This window comes from Siniperca chuatsi, linkage group LG17 (assembly GCF_020085105.1).
Source record: "Siniperca chuatsi isolate FFG_IHB_CAS linkage group LG17, ASM2008510v1, whole genome shotgun sequence".
Lineage (NCBI taxonomy): Eukaryota > Metazoa > Chordata > Actinopteri > Centrarchiformes > Sinipercidae > Siniperca > Siniperca chuatsi.
The window spans coordinates 27,304,437-27,326,772 of record NC_058058.1 but is presented as its reverse complement, the minus strand read 5'-3'; the positions used below and the strand labels follow the sequence as shown (position 1 = coordinate 27,326,772).

General features: G+C 40.2%; 1 protein-coding gene across 4 annotated transcripts in view; it reads left to right on the top strand.

Annotated features, from left to right (window-relative positions):
- Nucleotides 1–22,336, top strand: part of gabbr1b (gamma-aminobutyric acid (GABA) B receptor, 1b) — a 242,481-nt gene that overhangs the window by 30,616 nt on the left and 189,529 nt on the right. For 2 of the 4 annotated variants that reach the window (XM_044171397.1, XM_044171396.1), the window contains exons 3-6: nt 944–1,008; nt 2,160–2,298; nt 10,322–10,507; nt 12,132–12,149. In XM_044171397.1, coding sequence (XP_044027332.1) covers nt 944–1,008; nt 2,160–2,298; nt 10,322–10,507; nt 12,132–12,149 — 408 coding nt within the window. Of the gene's footprint in view, nt 1–943; nt 1,009–2,159; nt 2,299–6,619; nt 8,412–10,321; nt 10,508–12,131; nt 12,150–22,336 lie in introns of those variants that run through there. The other 2 variants (XM_044171401.1, XM_044171400.1) reach the window with 2 other exon arrangements.

The window sequence follows — 22,336 nt, the reverse complement described above, 5'->3', positions numbered from 1 at the left end:
CTTAGATCTACAGCTCCCCAGTTGTGTCTGAAGTTAAGGTACAAAGCAGTTGGTTATATGTTAAAGCCACACCCTGTCACACAACATTAAGTATTTTCCACAGCTTATTCTCTCAGTGCACCTCTGTTAATTTCTGACCTTGGCTTGAACCTTCCCCCACTTTCTCTTACCTGTTCTTAGATAGTTGCAGTCTATGGTGTGGCTACAGCTGCAGGCAAGAGATGCTGCATGAGTTAGACTTGTACAGAGAAAAACATCTTACATATAGGGTGTACACAGCACAAGCTATCAATCATAATAACACAGCCCGAGTTTTCATATCCACACTAACTATGACACAGAAATCAGAAATACTATATTTCTGTTATAAGTTATATGCCATTATCTACAGTGAGTTTCCCTCATCACCCCTAACTTAAGTTGCCTTCCTGCCTACTGAGGATATAAATCTGTAAAAATGGCTGAAAACTATATAGTTTCATTTCTATAAAAGGCTCTGTCATTTCCTAAAACAGCTGGTCACTGTAGTTTTTATCTTTTATGTTATTGAAACAGGAGGAAATAGTGCATTTGTTGGGGACTATTTTCAGTGCTTAATTAAATTTTGGTGCATTTGGTGCTTTAGTGAGTATTTGGGGCAGCAGGACAGTGTATGTGGGATTGACAAAATAAACTACAGTGTGTTCATTGTTGGTTTCCTCTTTTCATGGGATTTGATAGCCATGAGAAAAATATGAAATATCACCAGAGTTATTCTTTGAAATGTGATTTTAAAACTCTTACATTTAGTTTCAGTCTGAAGTCTGTGTGGCTCCAGCAGCATCGTTGAACAGCAAAGCTGCTTGTCTTACAGCTAATTAACAGCCAACATATTGAGCTAGATAGGAGCTGGAGGGATGGCTGTGTCTTTTTCTGTTCTACCTTACGCTGTGTCTGTTTTTAGGTTGTGTTATCATCCGTCCTCCTAGAGATGGAGGAATAAGGTACAGAGGTCTAACACAAGAGCAGGTGAGGAATTGCTGCTGCCACACTGTAATTACAGCTACACAGAGATCAATTCAAAGTCACAAGTCTCATGATATTCACTTCAAATTCAATACAGGTTAATATAAGGGCCCATATCAACCTTTATATTAAAAATTATACAAGGTCCACTTAAGTACTCTGACTCTTATCAAATTAAAAACATTTTGCATGCATGAAGGTTCCTCTTCTTCTTTGTATTGTTTTTCTTTCTTTTTTTACTGTCCCCTGGCCTGTAATGTGTCAGAATTTTGACATCAAACAGCCAAAATGATCTGTACTAAAGATCACCATATTAGCAAAAAGTGGCTTCAATTAAAAAACATTTTTATCAACCTTAAAATTGTGTGTGTTGAACTATGGCTGGTCTGTATAGCCTTAAATTTCCAGTTTCCTCTGTATCTACAACAACAGAGTCATGCCATACTCACCTCTATGCTGCTCATCATTATTAAGCTAATGACAGTGAAACTCAACACTTCCTGTAAGTGTTTCACATAGAAAGCCTACTAGCACAGAGAGATATTATGCTCTTGGAAGCCATATGAATGCTTTTGATGTGAAACATCTGCACAGAAGTGTTTACTTTAATTGACGTTAGCATCTTAAAAAACAAAACAAAGTGGAGGGGTTAAGATTTGAAATAAGAAGTGAATAAAAAAACATTTATTTTACAAAGTCCTGGAGTAGCTGAGTGGTGAGTGTGACATGACTCTGTTCTACTGATGTAATTAGTGTGGAAATGTACATTATGCAAAATGTATCAAGATAACTGGAAACACGGAGGAAGTGTTAACTTTGCATATACAGCAAATTAAAACCAGAGCAGATCAAATAACAAGGAGAGATGTTACTAAAATATGATCAAATAGGGAAAAATGTTAAATATAGACCTGGTTCTCTCTACAGTTGAGCTAAAGAAAAAAGATTTGTGAACTAATTTTAACATCAAATACTTGTTCATCAGAGTCCATTCAGACATTCAGACAATATCGCCAAATCTATATTGTGGTATATTTCTGCTGGTGTACTGATTCTGATTCTTTGTGTGTGTGTGTGTGTGTGTGTGTGTGTGTGTGTGTGTGTGTGTGTGTGTGTGTGTGTGTGTGTGTGTGTGTGTGTGCGTATACGTGTAGATCCGCAGTGTGCAGGTGCTCCCAGTAGACTATGAGATAGAGTACATCTGCAGGGGCAACAGGGTGATTGTGGGACCCAAGGTCAGGAAGTGTTTGCCCAACGGCACTTGGACTGATCTCAGCCAGCGCAGCAGATGCTGTGAGTTTAACCTCAGCTGACTCTCCACTTGTTTATCCATCACATATTCATTCATCTCCCAACTAAAACACTGCTCCAGACATGCATGCTCCTTGATCGTCTGCTCTCAGATGGCAGCGATATCCTCATTTCGTGTACATGAGTTCAAGTTCAAGTTCAAGCTTTTCAGTTAAAATAAACCTCAAGAAACCTGGCACCTGGTAGAGCGTGTACCATTTAGGCTGAATCCTTACTGTGGCCTTTCTCTCTGTTTTGCCTTTAGTTTTGTTTTTGGTCGCATGCTTTTATTCTGTCATGCATCTATCATGCATATGTATTTGTTTGTGTGTATGTATGTATGTTTGTATGTATGTACTGTATACTTGTTTTTGTATGTGTATATTTTATCCTATCTGTGAAGCAATTTGTAACTATGTGTTTTAAAAAGTGCTATGTAAATAAAAAAATATGATTATTATTATTAGAAAATGTCAACAGTTGCTGTTAATTGGTCCTATGTTGTTTTTTTAAACTTAAATTATATAATATTTATTTCCTGGTGAAGTGAAATAGAGAGCTTCTTTTGTCATTCATGGGGTTGTTGAAGTCTTTCGGTGTATACTGTATGATGCATTGGGTTGACTGCTCTGTTGTATTTTCGTTTCTCATCATTGGGGGTCATCTCAATCAAACATACAATTTATGGCTGTGAGATTTCTATGTTGCCTTTACACTGTGTGATATATTTTTGTATTGGCATAGGAACCTACACCTTGTGGCTTTGTTATTGTGTGGGACTTTGAGATGGTTTGTATTATTTCTGCCTTCTATGATTTTATTAGCATTTAATCATAACACCCGTACCATCCTGGCAAGTGGACAAACTGACAAAAGTCAGAATAAACTCTGGTGATTTATTCAATTTTCAATTCAATTCAATTTTATTTATATAGCACCAGTTCAAAACAGAAGTTATCTCATTGCGCTTTTCCTATACAACAGGTCCCACCATGAGCAAGCACTTGGTGACAGTGGCAAGAAAATACTTCCTTTTAACAGGCAGAATCCTTGGGCAGAACCAGACTCAATGGTGGGCGGCCATCTGCCGCTGTCGTGTTAGGTTTTAGGAGAGAGAGAGAGAGAGAGAGAGAGAGAGAGAGAGAGGGAGGTGGGGGAGAGGGAAGCATAATGCAAATTCCACCTAGAATTTTAAAATAGCAATAATGTAATGGTAGTGGCACTATTAATATTATTAAAGTAACAATAATAGGAATGATAGTCAAAGGAATAATAATGACAATAATAGTAACAAAGCCAATAACTATAAACTGTAGTAGCAGTTGTCGAGCAGGAACACGGGGGCAACAGGTGGCCCACAACCACAGATCCAGACTCTGCAGCTCCGGAGGCAGAAATACCTGCTGAAAGCGACAGAGGAGAGAAACGAGAAAGCACAAAACTACGGGAGAGGGAAGATGTAGAGATGTAGAGATGTAGAAGATGTAGAGTTAGTAACATGCATACTAACTAACATATAGGATAAAAATACATACAGATGCAGAGGGAGAGGAGGAGAGAGGAAAGAGGTGCATCATGGGAAGTCTCCCGGCAGTCTAGGCCTATAGCAGCATAACTAAGGGATGGTTCAGGACTCACTCAATCCAGCCATAACTATAAGCTTTATCAAAGAGGAAAGTCTTAAGCCTACTCTTAAATGTGGAGATGGTGTCTGCCTCCCAAACCCAAACTGGGATCTGATTCCACAGGAGAGGAGCTTGATAACTGAAGGCTCTGGCTCCCATTCTACTTTTGGTTGATTAATAGGCTTGAGTTGAAGATGGCTGCAACTCCACCTTGAGTAATGTGAGTATTAATATGACTGGGTGGAGTGGATTCATTTAGGCTAACATATTCTTCATGACCCAGACAGGTTTCAGTAAGACAAAATAATCAGTATGATACTCTTATATTAAATCGTTCACTAGTACAGCTTTAGATGACAGAGATCTGATGTTTAAGAGTCCACATTTAATTCTCCTATTTTGTTGTGCTATTTCAGCATTTTTGTTTAGGTTTTTATGTATAACTCCTCTTCTGTTAACTTTTGATTTTATTAATTTGGTTTTTTAAAGTGGTCGGGGTGCAGACACCGTCACTAAGGAGTTCTGGGTGGGTAACAGCTCTGGAAGCGCAGAGAAGTGTGTAGGACTGCAACTCTGCCTCCTGGTCTCAACTCTGGGTTGTCATGGTTTAGGTCACTAATAAACAGCCAGATTTCTAAATATGAGAGCTGCTCCATCCAAAGTGGGATGAATGCCGTCTCTCCTAATTGAGCCAGGTCTTCCTGAACCTGGACCCTCAGACCAGTATTTGATGTTTCCTGTAACAAATGCTTTCCACAGTACATTATTCTATACCTAAGTCTTATATAAAAATGTGTTACTTCACTTCTTAAAATACACAATATAGTTGGTCACCTCTTACACATCATACAATTTACCCTTTATGTCTGCATTTAGTAGCAAGGACCACACCATCAACAGATGCATTTAAATGATTTATTAATGAAAAAGAAAAGATTGTACTTGCACCTGTTCTTGTACGTTTTTGTTTTGCTGCTATACTGTGGGTACGGACCAGTGGGCATGATTCATATTAAGTGCTCAAGGATGCCATTGTGGGAGATCCTGAAAGATTGACCGAAGTAATGGATGGGACAAATGTCGAAAAGGAGTAGTAGCGGTGAATTCGGAGGTTCGAGCAACATGAGGGATGCTGTATCTGGAGTGGATGGTGTGGATGCAGACTGATGACAAGTCTGCGGTAAGAGGAAGGTGGCGAGGATATTGGGCTGGCTCTTGCTGTAGAAGTCCTCTTAGAAGTAAAGTTACCTGTGGATGCTACTCCTGCGGTTGAGGGTGCTATACTGACATACTCTGGCACCGCAGTGCCAAATGCCCTGGCTGAAGCCAGCTGCTGTGATTGCTGGAAGTAGAAAGCTGGGGGCAATGGCATCCCGGGGCCAGGAAACCCAACTATGGCGAGCTGCTGTGGTTGCTGGAAGTTGGGAAGTCATTCTTCCAACTTTGGTGTGTTCATGAGCTTTAAGTTGTAATGTTGAAGTAACATCGACATTACAAAGAAGATGTGTTCTATTTTATGCTCAGAGTGTTTAAACAATGTTTCTGCTGTTTCCATAGTGTCCCAGTGAAGATTATAGTTGCTATCCAAGTATGCATCCACCCAACATTTACTTTCGTCTGCCATGTCTCTGATGCTGACTTGACAAGTTGTGTACCTAAATCTTCGCTGACTTTCCGAGTTGTTGTTCCAACTTGAGGGGGTGATTGCTTGAATTTTCCCAGTTGGGAACTCATTTTTCTGATTATTCCGACACCACAGAGTGTGCGTGATGATGTCATGATGATGATGCCAGAAGAGAGCTGGTGTTGATGGAACTGTGGGCATGACATGCTGAGATGTAAGCATTGAAAAGTTTTGCTGTATTGAGTTCGAGGTTTGCTAGACTTATCCGCTTCCTGGACGGCTTTAGGATTGCTGAAAGCAGGGTCTCAGGCATTGAGGCGATGGAGAAATTAGCTTAGCGTGCTTAAGGTAATGTTGCTTGGTCTCATTTCTGGTGCAGAATACTTGAGTGAAAACGAGGAGAGGTTTAGATGGGTATTTATAGGAATACTGGATTGAGTTATGGTCCTGCTCCTGAAACTACTAGATAGCTCAGAATATTTACACATATTCACATTTATCCTGTGACAGGGGAAATAAAGTAGATCTACGCAGGTAAGATGTTTGTCCAGTTGAGCATCCTGTGGATATGCGGCCTGGACAAAACACAGAAATCTAGAATAAAACTCTTCTCCCAGACTACCCTGAATGCATAAGCAGAGCAACGGCGGGGGCAGAGGGATCGATCACCCCAGGGCCCGCATTCAGTAGGGGTCCCTACTGAGCTACAGTATTTCTTCATATATTGACTGGAGCCAGCTTTATTTACCTCAACTACAGAAGGTAATATGCCATTTGAAGCAGGCTTGTATTAGAGGCTGAGGTAGGCCTCTATTTCTAATTCCCTGTATTTGATAAATGTAAATGATCATATTGTTGCAGCAGACAACGTGGATTAAGCAATAGGACGTAGATCTCAGTTACATTAACCCTTTAATATCATTCAATACAGGAAACAACAACTCTAAACCTAGTTGCAAAATACAGCTGGAGTCAAGAAATGTAACAGCCACCTTGCTAATGGTTAAAACTATAAACCAGCACAAAAATGACAACTAGCAAAATAAACCACCATGTTCTGAACAGACACATTAGAAAGACTAACAAAAACATAACATTTGCATTTTGGAACATAAAACAGCAAACTTAATGAACTACTCCGTCCAGCACTAGGCATAATGGGAAATGTGGGCCGTCACTACAATGTTTTAGTACAAAGCTTAATTTTGATCCTCTCCCGTTTGCCATTTGTGTTTTTTTAATATAGGTTGGCACTAAAAAGTTGGGTGTTGAAAGACAAAGTTGTTGGCAGGTTTGCCACCAAGAAGGAGAGAGAGTATGAAGTTTTAATAAGGGACCATGATATGCACAAAGTCTGTTAACCTGTTCGGTAGATTGTTTTGTTCTATTGAGGATGGTGGAACACACAAATGGACTAACGTTAGCCTACACTAAACTAGGCCTACAGCAGGCTGAGCAGGAACAACAATTTGTGAGTGAAACAGCCATAATCAGTCTTTATAAACTAAAGTTTTGGTTATGAAGAAATCAGTCAGAATGTTAGATTAATCTGTTGTTTAACTCCATGTTTACCGCATCTCGCACCTTTCTGTGCCACTGCCTGTGGTGTTGTAGTCTTTTATTTTTGAATAGGCCTTGTAGTGCTGTAGACTGCTGTGTCTATTTTATGTTTGAATAGGCCTTGTAGAACCCTACTGAGTTTGTGCCGGTTTATTATTATTAGGGTTCAATCCGTGAAGCAATTGTCCCAATATTAGGAAATGAAAAAAAACCCCTGACATTCGGAATACTTTCGAATGGGCATGCCAAATGTCCTGACCCAAATAGCAGCAATGTTTCCAAATGGCCACAGACATAAGGGATATGAAAGGTCAAAAGGCCACATCCAGTGCATTTCATTGGATCTCGGCCCTTCATACTCCTTTATAAAGTTGCACCCTTTTCTCACTGAAAGTTGGAGTTGCAGTGATTACCTGACTGAAATTTGATGGTTGTAGGTTCATGTTAAGGTGCCTAAAAAGCTGCACAAAGGTCATAAGATTGCCAGGTACCCCCAAATGTCCCAACGGTTGTGATTTACAATGCTTAAAGGGGGCCCACTTATGTAGGTGCAATCAGTTAATTATGGAGATCAGAATTATCAAAAATAATTATAAATAATGTTAATTTATAAAGGGCACCACTCTTCTTAAAGAAGAGAAATGATTGCCAATTAATTGACTGAGTCTCACTAAACTATCAATTTGAAATTCAAATTATGTGGTAGTCAGCCACCTTATCCTCCCCAGCCCCGTGTTCTCTGTTGTTCTCTCCTACCCCGGTGTGTCTCCTCGAATGTCCCCAACTTGTCTCTGGATGTGTGAGTGTGTATGTGTGTGTATGTCTCCTGGTCTGGCTCCTGCTGCTGATCACTAGCATACCTGTCTACAATCATCCATCAGTCTCCACAGCTTAAATACCAGGCTCTCCCACAACACCAACGCCAGATCGTCCACGTACAGTTGTACGACCACTACGTCAAGGCTCCTCAGACTTACTAAGTTAAGTACTCTTTGCTAGTGTGTTTTTGCCTCGTTTTTTTATCCTGTTTTTGCTCTGCCTCACATTTATCCTGTGATCACAGTTCCTGTCTTTGTCTGGTTTCCTGACAGCCTGCCTGCCTGTCTCTCCAGCCATTCCACCTTGCCTGTCTCCAACTACTCCACCACGGAGCCAGACCCTTTGCATCCAACCTGCTCCATGATCTTGGTTCTGCTGACGGTCAGTCTCCACAGGCCAGCCCAGGTCTACACGGTACCACCTACACCTCGCCTCATGGACTAATCTGCCTGTCCAGATCCCCGTGGCGTCTAAACCAACTCAGACAGGTGACCGCCGCTTCAGTCTCCATGGTGGAACCATCGCTACTCTCCCGGAGTGACATTCTAATAAAGTCATAGAAAAGGTTTCAGTCGTAGTCATCTGGACACTGTTTTCAGAACCTGTTTTCGTTTCGGCGCCCATCCGGAAGTCATTCTCAACTGTGAAAAATGGACTGGGAACTCAGAAATTTAAGCTACTCTGTGTTACTTAAGCCCTGCCCTCAGGAAGGAGTCTACCTGAGTATCTGTTGATTACTCTGCCCAGTTTCACCTGAAACTGACCTAATTGTTTCCATGATGGCCCAGTAATCAGTAATCAGGCGTATTGTTTTCTGGCTGCACCTACCTCATCACTGTTAAGTACCTGATTAGCATATGATTGGCGTGACCAAGGTGCTAATACACTGTGGTAAACTTTGGGCAGATTGAATCTCAGACCACCATTTCTGTTCTTTTTTCACAAAAATGGCTTCTTTGACACCCCTTTCAAACCAACTCTTCTCTCTACTTAGAATCTTCACCTCACGACATTCTAATAAAGTGTGAATTGGTTGTAAAAGACTGCTAGTCTGTTCTTTATTTATAAAGATAAACAAAGCAAAAACACACAATATGAAGTCTAACTCTAAACTACAGAACAAAAGGTTTTGTGTGTGTGTGTGTGCGCAGTTCTAGGTGCACACCAAAAGGAATGTATGTGTGTTTGTTCTGCCTCCGTATGTCTCACATGCACAAGCCCATGTGGTCAGAAACAAAGTAACAAGCGGAGCGGGAGCTTTAAAGTTACTCTCCGCCGTGTGTGGTTGTCTTTAAAGGGCCAAATAGAGGTGTGTGTGTATGATCTGTTTAGGATAATGGTGCCAAGTTAACATTAGCATGCAAAAACTGTCTGTGTGGAGCACAACATAACTAACATCAACTTAGCATGTGGCTACCAAATTAACCTAACAGGTAAACACGTCACAACAAAACCTAAGTGAAAACACATCAAAAGATGTATATCGTTAACGAAACAGTTACACTATGCTATGGCCAGTTGTTACGTTACCGTCTGTCAGGAGGGAAAGAGAGGTGGCTTTGGTGGTGCTGTTAGCAGGCTTTGTGTGTGGCAACCATTTGCGCTAAACTTTGTTGCAGAGATCTAAGAGGCCTTCGCAGCGTTTTGGTAGATCAGGAGACTTTGGTTCTGCTGTTTGTTTCAGCTCCGAGCAGATTACACGGTGAAGCCAGAGGAGAGAGTTTAGGTGGGTGTCTGCTGGTGAGCAGACAGCTGAGAGGGCGATAGCCATGGGCTGTCCGCCGCAGTGGAAGATTCCAGGAGAAAAGAAAGTGAACAAAGCTTTTAATGACCTGGTGACATCCAGGTCACAGGTCAGACTGACCAATGCTGCGTTCGATGGCTCTCAAGATTGTGGGACAAAAGAGAATGCAGTCTCCTAATGAAAGTTCAGTTAACAATTACCCAAATGAATGAATTCAGCACCACTGAAATTTCATGTTATCATGGGACTAGAAAGTTGCAACCTTTTCCAGCTGAAAAAGCAGTGAAGAGCTGACATAAATTTGGTGCTTCTGGGTGCATGTTAAGACCCACTTTAGTTTATCCTCTAAAACTCAGCAACGTCATGACCTGCTGTTATGCTACGCTACAATTCCGTCATTCCCTATTTTCTCTTTCTCTGTCACATCTATCTCCAAAGTCAAAAGATTTTGCTTCACTGTGTCATTTTCACTCTTTTTAAATTTCATTGAAGCCACTATTTGTAGGGTTTGAAAATGTCCAAATTGTCAGTAGCCGAATAAAAAAAAAGACACTGTGGCAGACAGCAGTTCACTGCTGCTATCACTATCACAAAGTATGAGATCCCTTTTCAGAACGTGTATAAAATAAAGCCTCCTCTGTCTTTCTGTTCCAGTGTTGTTGTGTTCTCGGGTGTGGACATCATTGGAAAATGGCCAGGTGTCTTCTTGGCCCCTGGGGCCCCCAGTGGAGGAGACAGTGCTGCACTACAGCTGTCTCCCTGGCTTCATCCTCATGGGCCGAAACTCAACACAGTGCAATAAGATGGGCAAGTGGGACATGCCCAAACCTGTGTGTCACTGTGAGTTACTCTTCTCCCTTTATACTCTGCTGCATGGCTCAACATTTTGGGTTCCAACTGAAAACACTAAATTACAAAATTATTTTGTGGAAAGGTACCAGAATTAAAGGTGTCCTTGAAGCCTAAAAAGGCTGAATGCATTTCCTTCCTTATAAAACAGTCCATATTTACAATATTTTGAAGCAGCATTGTTTACATGTTTGTTAGCAATCAGTCCCCCCCCCCCTGTCTTTTGCTGGTACTTTGCTATGTTTGTTGACGCACCACCATCAGCTGTCGATCAGTAGAATAGTGTGGAGTTGAGGAATCTCATGTAGTCCCTCCAGCTTCTTTTATTTGGTAAATAGGCCATATGTAAATAGGCCATATGTCTTTGCAGGAAATGCTAGTTTCATTTACCATCACATTGGGTGATTTCACATGCTGGCCTAGCTTTGCACGGTCTTAACAGATTAACATCATTTTAACATTAGAAGCCTCCCTGTACGTCTACACTCACGTTTAAATGGCCCTTCATTACACTAATGCTCAAGGGGGTAGAATTGGGTAGGGGCGGTAGGGACATGTCCCTACCAATATCCAGCGACCACTGAAATGTCCCTAGCAATAATTTTGATTAAAAAATTTAAATATAACCAGTGTTGTCTGACAGTGTCTAGTCAATGTATGTGTATGTACAAACCCCCCTCCCTCATATGCCTCACAGTGGTTTGGCCCACTGACTTTATGTCAGACTATGTCTGACTTTTTTATGCCAAAATATTTAATATAGCTCATACAACCACTGGATATTTTGTGGCAAATGGACTGTACCAATCAAAGCGCTTCACACACTACATCACATTCACACACTGATGGCAGAACTGCTCAAACTAATTAATCATTCACACACTGAAGGCACAGCCCTCAGGAGCAATTTGAGGTTCAGCGTCTTGCCTAAGGACACTTCGACATGTGGACTGAGGGAAGCCAGGATCGAACCGCCGATCTTCTGATTGGTGGACGACCACACACACACACACACACACACACACACACACACACACACAGTTTTCATTGCAGTCAAGTGAGAAATATACACAAATCTATTATATTGTAATTTATTCCCCTGCATGCTGCAGCAGCTCTTCTTGCAGCAGCACGAGTCTCTCCCTCTCCACTACACTGTGCGCACACAGTCAGGAGTGAGAGTGAGTTACTATGGGGACGCTTTGCATCTGTCGCTTTGAAACTTTGTGACGACACAAGAGGAGAACAAGGTGGGGTGGTTGAACATAGGCCTAGTTGCAGCAGACTTTGTAGTGATGAGAAGATCGTTTCGTTCGGTCACCCAACACTAGCGAACCAATTCATGAACAACTACCCAGCTGCCCCCACCCGTAGCTCCAGCTGTTTGTTGTCCCTACCAACAGTGACATGAAATATCCGCCCTTGCTAATGCTAACAAAAAGAGCAGAAAGAGCCAGTGTGAAATGATGACTAGGACGATGTATGATTGGTCCTAGTGTATTTTTGCAGTGTACAAATCTTGGCACACATTCAGCTGGACTCTTAGGTATTCTCACACTTCAAGATGAGCTGTAAAATCTAATTCTGTTTTGTCTGTTCTTTTCTGTCCCCAAAGATGATCGGCACTACAAAGGTAAGAACATATTCATTCTTAACTAAAGATTTGGGAAAATCATGCAGTAAACCCATAGACTGTATTTATAGATGGATGATGCGTCTCTACTTCCTCCCACTGTACAAAAAAGAAGCTAACCTTACCATACCTTTGATATGGGAGCTGTCATTTTGTGCTTTTGGCGTCATTTGGAGCCAGAGTCTGCAGTCTCAGTAGTACCCATACACCTGGCCGACTCAATCGCAAGCCGGCCTCAGCTGTCAATCATGACGTGTAAACCCCTTTTAAAAGCATCAAATAACTAATTAAAACCAAACTTATCAGAAAGAGGAACACTTTAACATACATATCAGTGTAGTAAGAACTACCTGAAATGACAGAAACCATCTTTAGGAAAAATTTATTTGACATGTACTTTGAGTTTTTAGTTTGGCTCATGTCCCATCCGCTAACATTGAGGGGGCGGGGTTTATGACCTATACTGCAGCCAGTCACCAGGGGGCGATCGAGACGTTTTGGCTTCACTTTTAGGGAGCTGTCATGTCGTCCATCTTCATATACAGTCTATGAGTAGACCTAAGGTGATGAAATCTTTTCATCATATCTTTAAATTTGGCGACTAATAGTTGTAATGCAAGGGTTCTCAGCCATGAGCTGCAAACATGACTGAAGAGTCACCAGGTTTTAGTCCCTGCGGTGTGGTTGAGAGTCTGTTAATGAATGAAACACACTGCTACAGTGACTGGCTGGAGTGAAGACCAGTGAATCCCTCAACCCTGATAAATGGTTTGGTTTGATTCTGTCTTAAAAGAGTACACATTACTCACTCCAAAAATACACCATTCACAAAACTGAAAATATGGAAAACAAAAATGGACATGCAAAAAATTGAAAATAAAATGAACTATAAACAGCATGCAGTACATGATGTTGCACATACAACTGAAGCAAGGCCTGAAAACACCAAAGCTAATATAACTGATTTGATTAGGTTTTACAGACTATGACAAATAGAGCATAAAGTACTGACACATTAAATAAATTGACACACCTCTCCTCTTAACATTTCCTTTGATAAAAACTTTTTAAAAACTCTACCAGGCCACTTTCAGACATGCACCTCATTATGTAAATATGATGGCAATTTAACATGTCAGTCTCAAATCTGAATTGAGCTACAGCAGCTCAAGGTTAAATACACACAGAGATTAATAGTATGTCTTTTGGCATCAATCATCAATCATCTTCTTTGCTTAAAAGTAATAAAATATGTTTAATAAACTATGAAACACTGAATGAGCTGATTTCACATTGTTTAGGAGATTCTTCTGACATCAGATCGGTTTATAGAAGTCGGTGCGACTGGAGCTGAGGTTAAAGAAAACAACTCGTACTTTCACAATAATCATCAAACCAGCAGTCCTTATATTTCTAACTTTCATTCCTGCCAACTGCAAAGATGAAATTATTAATATCCAGCAAAATGCTTTACTTACAGCGAATAGGAATTAAATGAGTCTATACTAAACATCTTTCAGTCTCAGTCTCAGGAATTATTGTGAGCATCCTTCACAGTCACAGTGGTCATTAATTAAGGCTTCAACTGGAAACAAAGTTTTAAAATCCATCAATGATGCAGCCTGAGAAAGAACAGAAAACACTCTTGACGGTGTAGTCCCTCATTCGTCCAGGAGTCATTCTCAATTGTGAATGACTTCCGGATGGGAGCCGAAACGTCTTGATTCTGAAAACAGTGTCCAGATGACTACGACTGAAACCTTTTCTACGATAGAAAACACTCTTCCAATCTTTCCCTGTCCTGTCATATCTAGATACAGAAAAGCCAAGGTGAACATTTTCGTAGTAGACAACTATGTCTGAATGACAAAAAGCTATCACTAACAGATAGATGAAACCTGCAATATTACAGATTCCATGACTGAAAAGGGCTTGAGATTTTGAGTTTGTGACACCTAGCTGTTCCAGATTTTGCCCCTGACACACTGAAAGGATTTAGATCCAAAAGGACCAGATCTGTGAATTTGGACTGATTCTGCTTATTTTATACCCTGCTAGCCAGTACTACACCTGGCCTGCTGCTAAATACTAACCTCTATAATGTTGGGATTCAGGTAGGGCAGGTTTGGTTATTAGCAAAAAAGGAAATATATTTATGAATATTAATAATTATTAATATTATCAAATTATTAATATAGATATACAATTACGGGGCACCACTCTGGGATCAGGGACGAATAACCAAACATGAAAAACAGTCTCAAAGGTGGCTGTCCACCTAAAAATGTCGATATTTAAGGTACCATCTTACAATAATAATAGTCCAGTCCAATAATAATAGTCCAGTCCAGTCCAGGTTGAATCCGAGTGTTGACTGTCACAACCAGCTGTTATTACAACACATACACAAAATAACCACAGGCAACTACTTTTTAAAGGTACATTAGAGTTTATTTAATTTTAGCCCTGATTAACAATCAATAACTTCAGCCAACAACCACTATCGTGTATTCTAAACACAATAAGCATACAACAATCAGCAAGCACGTAAGTGTATGTGTATGTGTGTGCATATAGAAGTGTGGGTGCATGGGTGTGTGTGGGACAGTAGAGAGGGGGAAGCAAGGAAGATGGCGGACATGAATCACAGATCCAAAATGGCGCGCAGGCCCGCGAAACTCAAACAAAGGGGGAGAGTCAAAATGGAGGACACGCTCTAGCTGAAGCCAATAGCTGTCCCTTTATCACAGAGGAACTCGGTTGCAAACTTTCATTCAACAGCCGTGTTACTGGACTTTGGTCTGATAAAGCACAGTTATTAGCTTCCACAGTGGCTACAAACTAACACAGCTAAACGGTCCAGCGGCGTGGTGCAGATACACAATGGAACGTGCTAAGCACGGAAACACACAGCATAAACAGGACACAGTGGTCCGTTACTTCCCACAATAATGCACAACACAATTCACAAAAATTAAGCTTAGATGAAATTACACACAGTTATAAAGTCTATCCCTGCCCAGACACAAGCCTCTTACTGCATCAGTCCGTTTGGATTATCTGGCGGAGTCCTCTCAGGCTTGGATGCTGACATAACCGGGTCCGCGCTGTCGCCGGGTTCAACGACGAAACTGTTCCTTCGGACAGCAGCGAAGGGAAGCAGCAGTCGAATTTTAGTGGGGAGAGAGTGGGACTCAGCAGTTTTCCTTCTCTCCATGAAAACAAACAGTAAACCTATATCTTCCTTCTGCAGGCAAATATTGTTATGTGGAGTATAACAATCAGGATCCAAAAAGTGTTTCACCATACCTTTCTAGGGGAAATTCAAGTTCAACGTTGAGGGCCTCCTGTAGTAACCAGCGGAAAAATGGTCCGGTGCGCTCTGCTTTTATAGAGGTGATGATGTCAAAACCAGTAGTGGCTCATCCAGTTGGAATCCAGGGTTTGAATTCAAGCTTATATTTCACACCCAGGTGTGATTTAACGGCTGGAGGAGGTCTGGCGCTGTTTTACTGTTTGGCCCTTTGTTTTCCATTCAGGCCTCTTAGTCAAGGCTTTACCGTTTCCAAGTAGGCCTCTGTCTTTGTTCTCCACACGTGGTGAGGCCCAACAATGAACAACAATTTCCTGTTAAATTAATTTGAAATGGTCTGTAATTCTATGGGTTCTTTTTTTGTAATCCAATGATTTTCATGATTTTCAATCCATGATTTTAGTGCCTCCAACTCGTTAGCCTCCAACACTGTAGTAAATGAGTGAAGCAGATTCAATGTCAACACATGAAGCAAGTTGAAATAAGTCTGTTAATTTCTTCTTTTCAGTAACACACATCCAACAAAACCTTCTCTATTAAAAACGTCCGGCTGACTGTGATCCCCACTCACGAATGAAAGAATGTAAACACACTGCACAGCATACATTCAAATTCAGTAATGAAACCAGGTGGACCTTTCCAGTGCCTCTCCTATCACAAGCAGAATGAAAGAATGTAAACACAGTTACTGTGAGGAATATAATTAAAGCACGATATACTCTGATCACATATGATACACCAGTGTAGTGTTTTGAGGGTTATATCAATGGGAGAAACCCTGTCCTGTCATATCTAGATACAGAAAAGCCAAGGTGAACATTTTCGTAGTAGACAACTATGTCTGAATGACAAAAGCTATCACTAACAGATAGATGAAACCTGCAATATTACAGATTCCATGACTGAAAAGGGCTTGAGATTTTGAGTTTGTGACACCTAGCTGTTCCAGATTTTGCCCCTGACACACTGAAAGGATTTAGATCCAAAAGGACCAGATCTGTGTATTTGGACTGATTCTGCTTATTTTATACCCTGCTAGCCAGTACTACACCTGGCCTGCTGCTAAATACTAACCTCTATAATGTTGGGATTCAGGTAGGGCAGGTTTGGTTATTAGCAAAAAAGGAAATATATTTATGAATATTAATACAATTATTAATATTATCAAATTATTAATATAGATATACAATTACGGGGCACCACTCTGGGATCAGGGACGAATAACCAAACATGAAAAACAGTCTCAAAGGTGGCTGTCCACCTAAAAATGTCGATATTTAAGGTACCATCTTACAATAATAATAGTCCAGTCCAATAATAATAGTCCAGTCCAGTCCAGGTTGAATCCGAGTGTTGACTGTCACAACCAGCTGTTATTACAACACATACACAAAATAACCACAGGCAACTACTTTTTAAAGGTACATTAGAGTTTATTTAATTTTAGCCCTGATTAACAATCAATAACTTCAGCCAACAACCACTATCGTGTATTCTAAACACAATAAGCATACAACAATCAGCAAGCACGTAAGTGTATGTGTATGTGTGTGCATATAGAAGTGTGGGTGCATGGGTGTGTGTGGGACAGTAGAGAGGGGGAAGCAAGGAAGATGGCGGACATGAATCACAGATCCAAAATGGCGCGCAGGCCCGCGAAACTCAAACAAAGGGGGAGAGTCAAAATGGAGGACACGCTCTAGCTGTCCTCAAGATGGCGTGGAGCGTAGCTAGTTATGCTACCATGCTATCTGGGTCATTTGAGATGTGCGTGTAGATGTGTATATGTACGTGTAAATGTGTGTGGGTTAGTGAAGAGGAGAGAGACATAAAAGCACACAGAGTAAGACACACAAGATCTCAAATACCGTGGTGAAGCACAATAGCTGTCCCTTTATCACAGAGGAACTCGGTTGCAAACTTTCATTCAACAGCCGTGTTACTGGACTTTGGTCTGATAAAGCACAGTTATTAGCTTCCACAGTGGCTACAAACTAACACAGCTAAACGGTCCAGCGGCGTGGTGCAGATACACAATGGAACGTGCTAAGCACGGAAACACACAGCATAAACAGGACACAGTGGTCCATTACTTCCCACAATAATGCACAACACAATTCACAAAAATTAAGCTTAGATGAAATAACACACAGTTATAAAGTCTATCTCTGCCCAGACACAAGCCTCTTACTGCATCAGTCCGTTTGGATTATCTGGCGGAGTCCTCTCAGGCTTGGATGCTGACATAACCGGGTCCGCGCTGTCGCCGGGTTCAACGACGAAACTGTTCCTTCGGACAGCAGCGAAGGGAAGCAGCAGTCGAATTTTAGTGGGGAGAGAGTGGGACTCAGCAGTTTTCCTTCTCTCCATGAAAACAAACAGTAAACCTATATCTTCCTTCTGCAGGCAAATATTGTTATGTGGAGTATAACAATCAGGATCCAAAAAGTGTTTCACCATACCTTTCTAGGGGAAATTCAAGTTCAACGTTGAGGGCCTCCTGTAGTAACCAGTGGAAAAATGGTCCGGTGCGCTCTGCTTTTATAGAGGTGATGATGTCAAAACCAGTAGTGGCTCATCCAGTAGGAATCCAGGGTTTGAATTCAAGCTTATATTTCACACCCAGGTGTGATTTAACGGCTGGAGGAGGTCTGGCGCTGTTTTACTGTTTGGCCCTTTGTTTTCCATTCAGGCCTCTTAGTCAAGGCTTTACCGTTTCCAAGTAGGCCTCTGTCTTTGTTCTCCACACGTGGTGAGGCCCAACAATGAACAACAATTTCCTGTTAAATTAATTTGAAATGGTCTGTAATTCTATGGGTTCTTTTTGTAATCCAATGATTTTCATGATTTTCAATCCATGATTTTAGTGCCTCCAACTCGTTAGCCTCCAACACTGTAGTAAATGAGTGAAGCAGATTCAATGTCAACACATGAAGCAAGTTGAAATAAGTCTGTTAATTTCTTCTTTTCAGTAACACACATCCAACAAAACCTTCTCTATTAAAAACGTCCGGCTGACTGTGATCCCCACTCTATATCACAGTGAATGAAAGAATGTAAACACACTGCACAGCATACATTCAAATTCAGTAATGAAACCAGGTGGACCTTTCCACTGCCTCTCCTATCACAAGCAGAATGAAAGAATGTAAACACAGTTACTGTGAGGAATATAATTAAAGCACGATATACTCTGATCACATATGATACACCAGTGTAGTGTTTTGAGGGTTATATCAATGGGAGAAATCAGACACTGAACTATAAATAAAAAAAGAAAAGAAAAAGGCTTTGCTGGCTGACACCGCAAAGTGTGCTAAGATAACTGATTTATTTAAGCAGTAGGTGATGATGAGGACAATGCTAAAGAGGCAGAAACATCAAAGAGGAGTGAGCAGGGAGCAGGTGCTATATCAGGCTTACGTGCAATGTGCTGTGAACTAGCAAAATTAACTAATTAAAGAACAAAATGTTTTTGATAACCTTGGAGTTTTAATGCTACAGTCCCGTTGCAGGTTTGGCCATTTCCAAGGTTTAACTAGTCAGACTCAGTGCACAAACGTTTAGAGAAGTTTATGCTAACTTTCCCTAAAGTGTCAACTTCTACTGTAAATGAGTAAAATAAACATGTAAATTTGATCATTTTCTTCTAGACTACTCATCAGTTTTTACTCATCGCATTATAGCTTATAAGGCATATAATATATGAGTCCAGCAATAAAATTGATTTGTTAAATACTTACTCTACAGGTGAACGTGGCTCTGAACAAGAAAGGGAAAGGAGGGAGGAGGAACAGCACAGATCCAATTAGAGGTGCACTATTGAATGTTATTGTGTGACTGTAAATAAATCAACTAAAAAATAAAATGTAATATTATAGATTACTGTAAACTAATCAAATCAGCTCCACCTTTACCAGCTGCAACATTAAAGTGATGAACACATTAAAGTAGCAATAATTATAATACAATAATATATATTGTTCTCAAATGGGCCATTCTGCATCATGAGCACTTTTACTTAAGTAAGATTTTGAATGCAATGTAACAGTTTGATTCTGTTTTTGAGGTGCAGCTGCTGATAACGTTTCTAGTTTTTGAAACAGACAGGAAACAAAGTCAAAGATTTTAGTTTTACAGCAATAAAACAATCTGAATCTTTAAATTTCCTCTTACATTCGTCTTCAGTGATGAATCTGTGTCTCTAATTGTTGATTCAGGAGCTTTTTCTCACATTTGAGAAGAAAATTATGGTGAAAACACTGATAATTGTCATTTCTTTCAGTCTTTCGAACTCTTTGGAAGTACCATATTAAATCACTCCTTTTAAACGAGGAACAACAAAAGACAAAATCTAACTCATTATTGTTTTTTGTGGCTGTCAAATCTGTGATTTTAACACCACTTAAGAATATTTACCAATTATATTGCAAGTGTGTTGCATAATACACCACATATGTATTTGCCTATGTCAAGGTTGGACTGTTCATCATGAATTTAATGAATACAACAATATTTGATGCTCATGTCAGAGCATCCAAAGGATGTCGTATGCATTTTTGCAACAGAGTATCGTGAATATGACAGGGAATGTTTTGAGGAAGTCTTTGCAGGGACCTCTATGGAGACAGGTATGTGTGACAACCAGCCAGTGCCATTCAATACAACTAATTACTGGTCTGCTTCACTTTTGACCATTCTCTTTTAAATTTGTCTCTTGTGAGTCCCCCAACTTTATGGAAGTGCCATATTAAATCACTTTAACATTTTTTTCCTTTCTTTTTTTAAATTGTATTTTGCTGTCCTGAGTGTAACAGGAGATAAAAGTAAGGGAACATGAAATTAAGGAAAGGGAAGGATGGAAGGTTTGTATGTATATTGGAAAAATCTATAGTAAAAAGATTGCTAAAAAAAAAACTAGCCTCAACACTGCCAGTAGGTGAGTCATCCTCCAGTGTCAGTACTCCCATCTTATCTCATGGTGGGGATGTTGTGCTGCTTATAACATGACAGAGCTGTTTTCATCCCAGATAAAGAGTAGGTGGTAGTTACAGGTACTCACAGGTCTTTGTTCAGAGAAGAGATCATTAAGCTGCCATTCTGGCTCTGTGCTACTGGTAATATCCTGTGAATAACCAAGCAGTAAACTGCTCCTATGGATAATATATTTTTTGGCAAGCATGTTTAAAATTCGGACTTCCTCTGTCTCACTAACAGGCAATACCGACAGCAGTAAAACTGTTTGGCTATGGAAACACAAATAGGATTTTATAACCAGGATGACTATAAAACCATCACAGTTGATCATTAGTCATCTTTACTTTTTAGCTTTTTAGTTTTCTTTTCTGTTCTGGTTTAAGAATGAGCTTCACAATCTGTATAAACATCAGGTCAGTTAAAGTTAAAAAAATTACGTTAATGCATTAACTTAAAAACAGTGTTTCCAGGCAGAACAATCACAGTACTGGACAATGACAGCATCTACAGTAATAGAAGTGTTAAGCAATAAATTATCCAGTTCCTCCTGCACTCCCATTCTATACAGTATATAGTATCTTCATGTTACTGAAATATTAGCTTTTACCATCTGACTACTTTTCCATTTGCTTGAGGACAAGACGAAAATATTTTTTAATTTTTGTTTTAACATATTTATTAACCAAAACAATACAAAACAGACATCAAAGTTAAAATAAAAAGTATGAGAATTAAATACTGGAATAATAAAATACATATAACAAGAAAAAAATCTACAACCAAAATACTACAAAACACAAAAACAAAAAAGAGAAACTTAAGGAATAATACTTGTGATTTTTTTCTGAGGTCATGAGTCTTCTGATCATTAAAGTTTTGATCAGAAACCAACTACTCAACTTTTTCTGTTCTGTCAACTATTTTATCTCCAAATACAGTTGTATGCAAAAGTTTAGGAACCCCTGACAATTTCCATGATTTTCATTTATAAATATTTGGGTGTTTGGATCAGCAATTTCATTTTCTATCAAATAACTGAAGGACACAGTAATATTTCAGTAGTGAAATGAGATTTATTGGATTAACAGAAAATGTGCAATATGCATCAAAACGAAATTAGACAGGTGCATAAATTTGGGCACCCCAACAGAAAAATCACATCAATATTTAGTAGAGCCTCCTTTAGCAGAAATAACAGCCTCTAGACGCTTCCTATAGCCTGTAATGAGTGTCTGGATTCTGGATGAATGTATTTTGGACCATTCCTCCTTACAAAACATCTCCAGTTCAGTTAGGTTTGATGGTTGCCGAGCATGGACAGCCCGCTTCAAATCACCCCACAGATGTTCAATGATATTCAGGTCTGGGGACTGGGATGGCCATTCCAGAACATTGTACTTGTTCCTCTGCATAAAGGCCAGAGTAGATTTTGAGCAGTGTTTTGGGTCGTTGTCTTGTTGAAATATCCAGCCCCGGCGTAACTTCAACTTTGTGACTGATTCCTCAACATTATTCTCAAGAATCTGCTGATATTGAGTGGAATCCATGCGACCCTCAACTTTAACCAGATTCCCAGTACCGGCACTGGCCACACAACCCCACAGCATGATGGAACCTCCACCAAATTTTACTGTGGGTAGCAAGTGTTTTTCTTGGAACGTTGTGTTCTTTTGCCGCCATGCATAACGCCCCTTGTTATGACCAAATAACTCAATCTTTGTTTCATCAGTCCACAGCACCTTATTCCAAAATGAAGCTGGCTTGTCCAAATGTGTGTTTGCATACCTCAAGCGACTCCGTTTGTGGCGTGTGTGCAGAAAAGGCTTCTTTTCGCATCACTCTCCCATACAGCTTCTCCTTGTGCAAAGTGCGCTGAATTGTTGAACGATGCACAGTG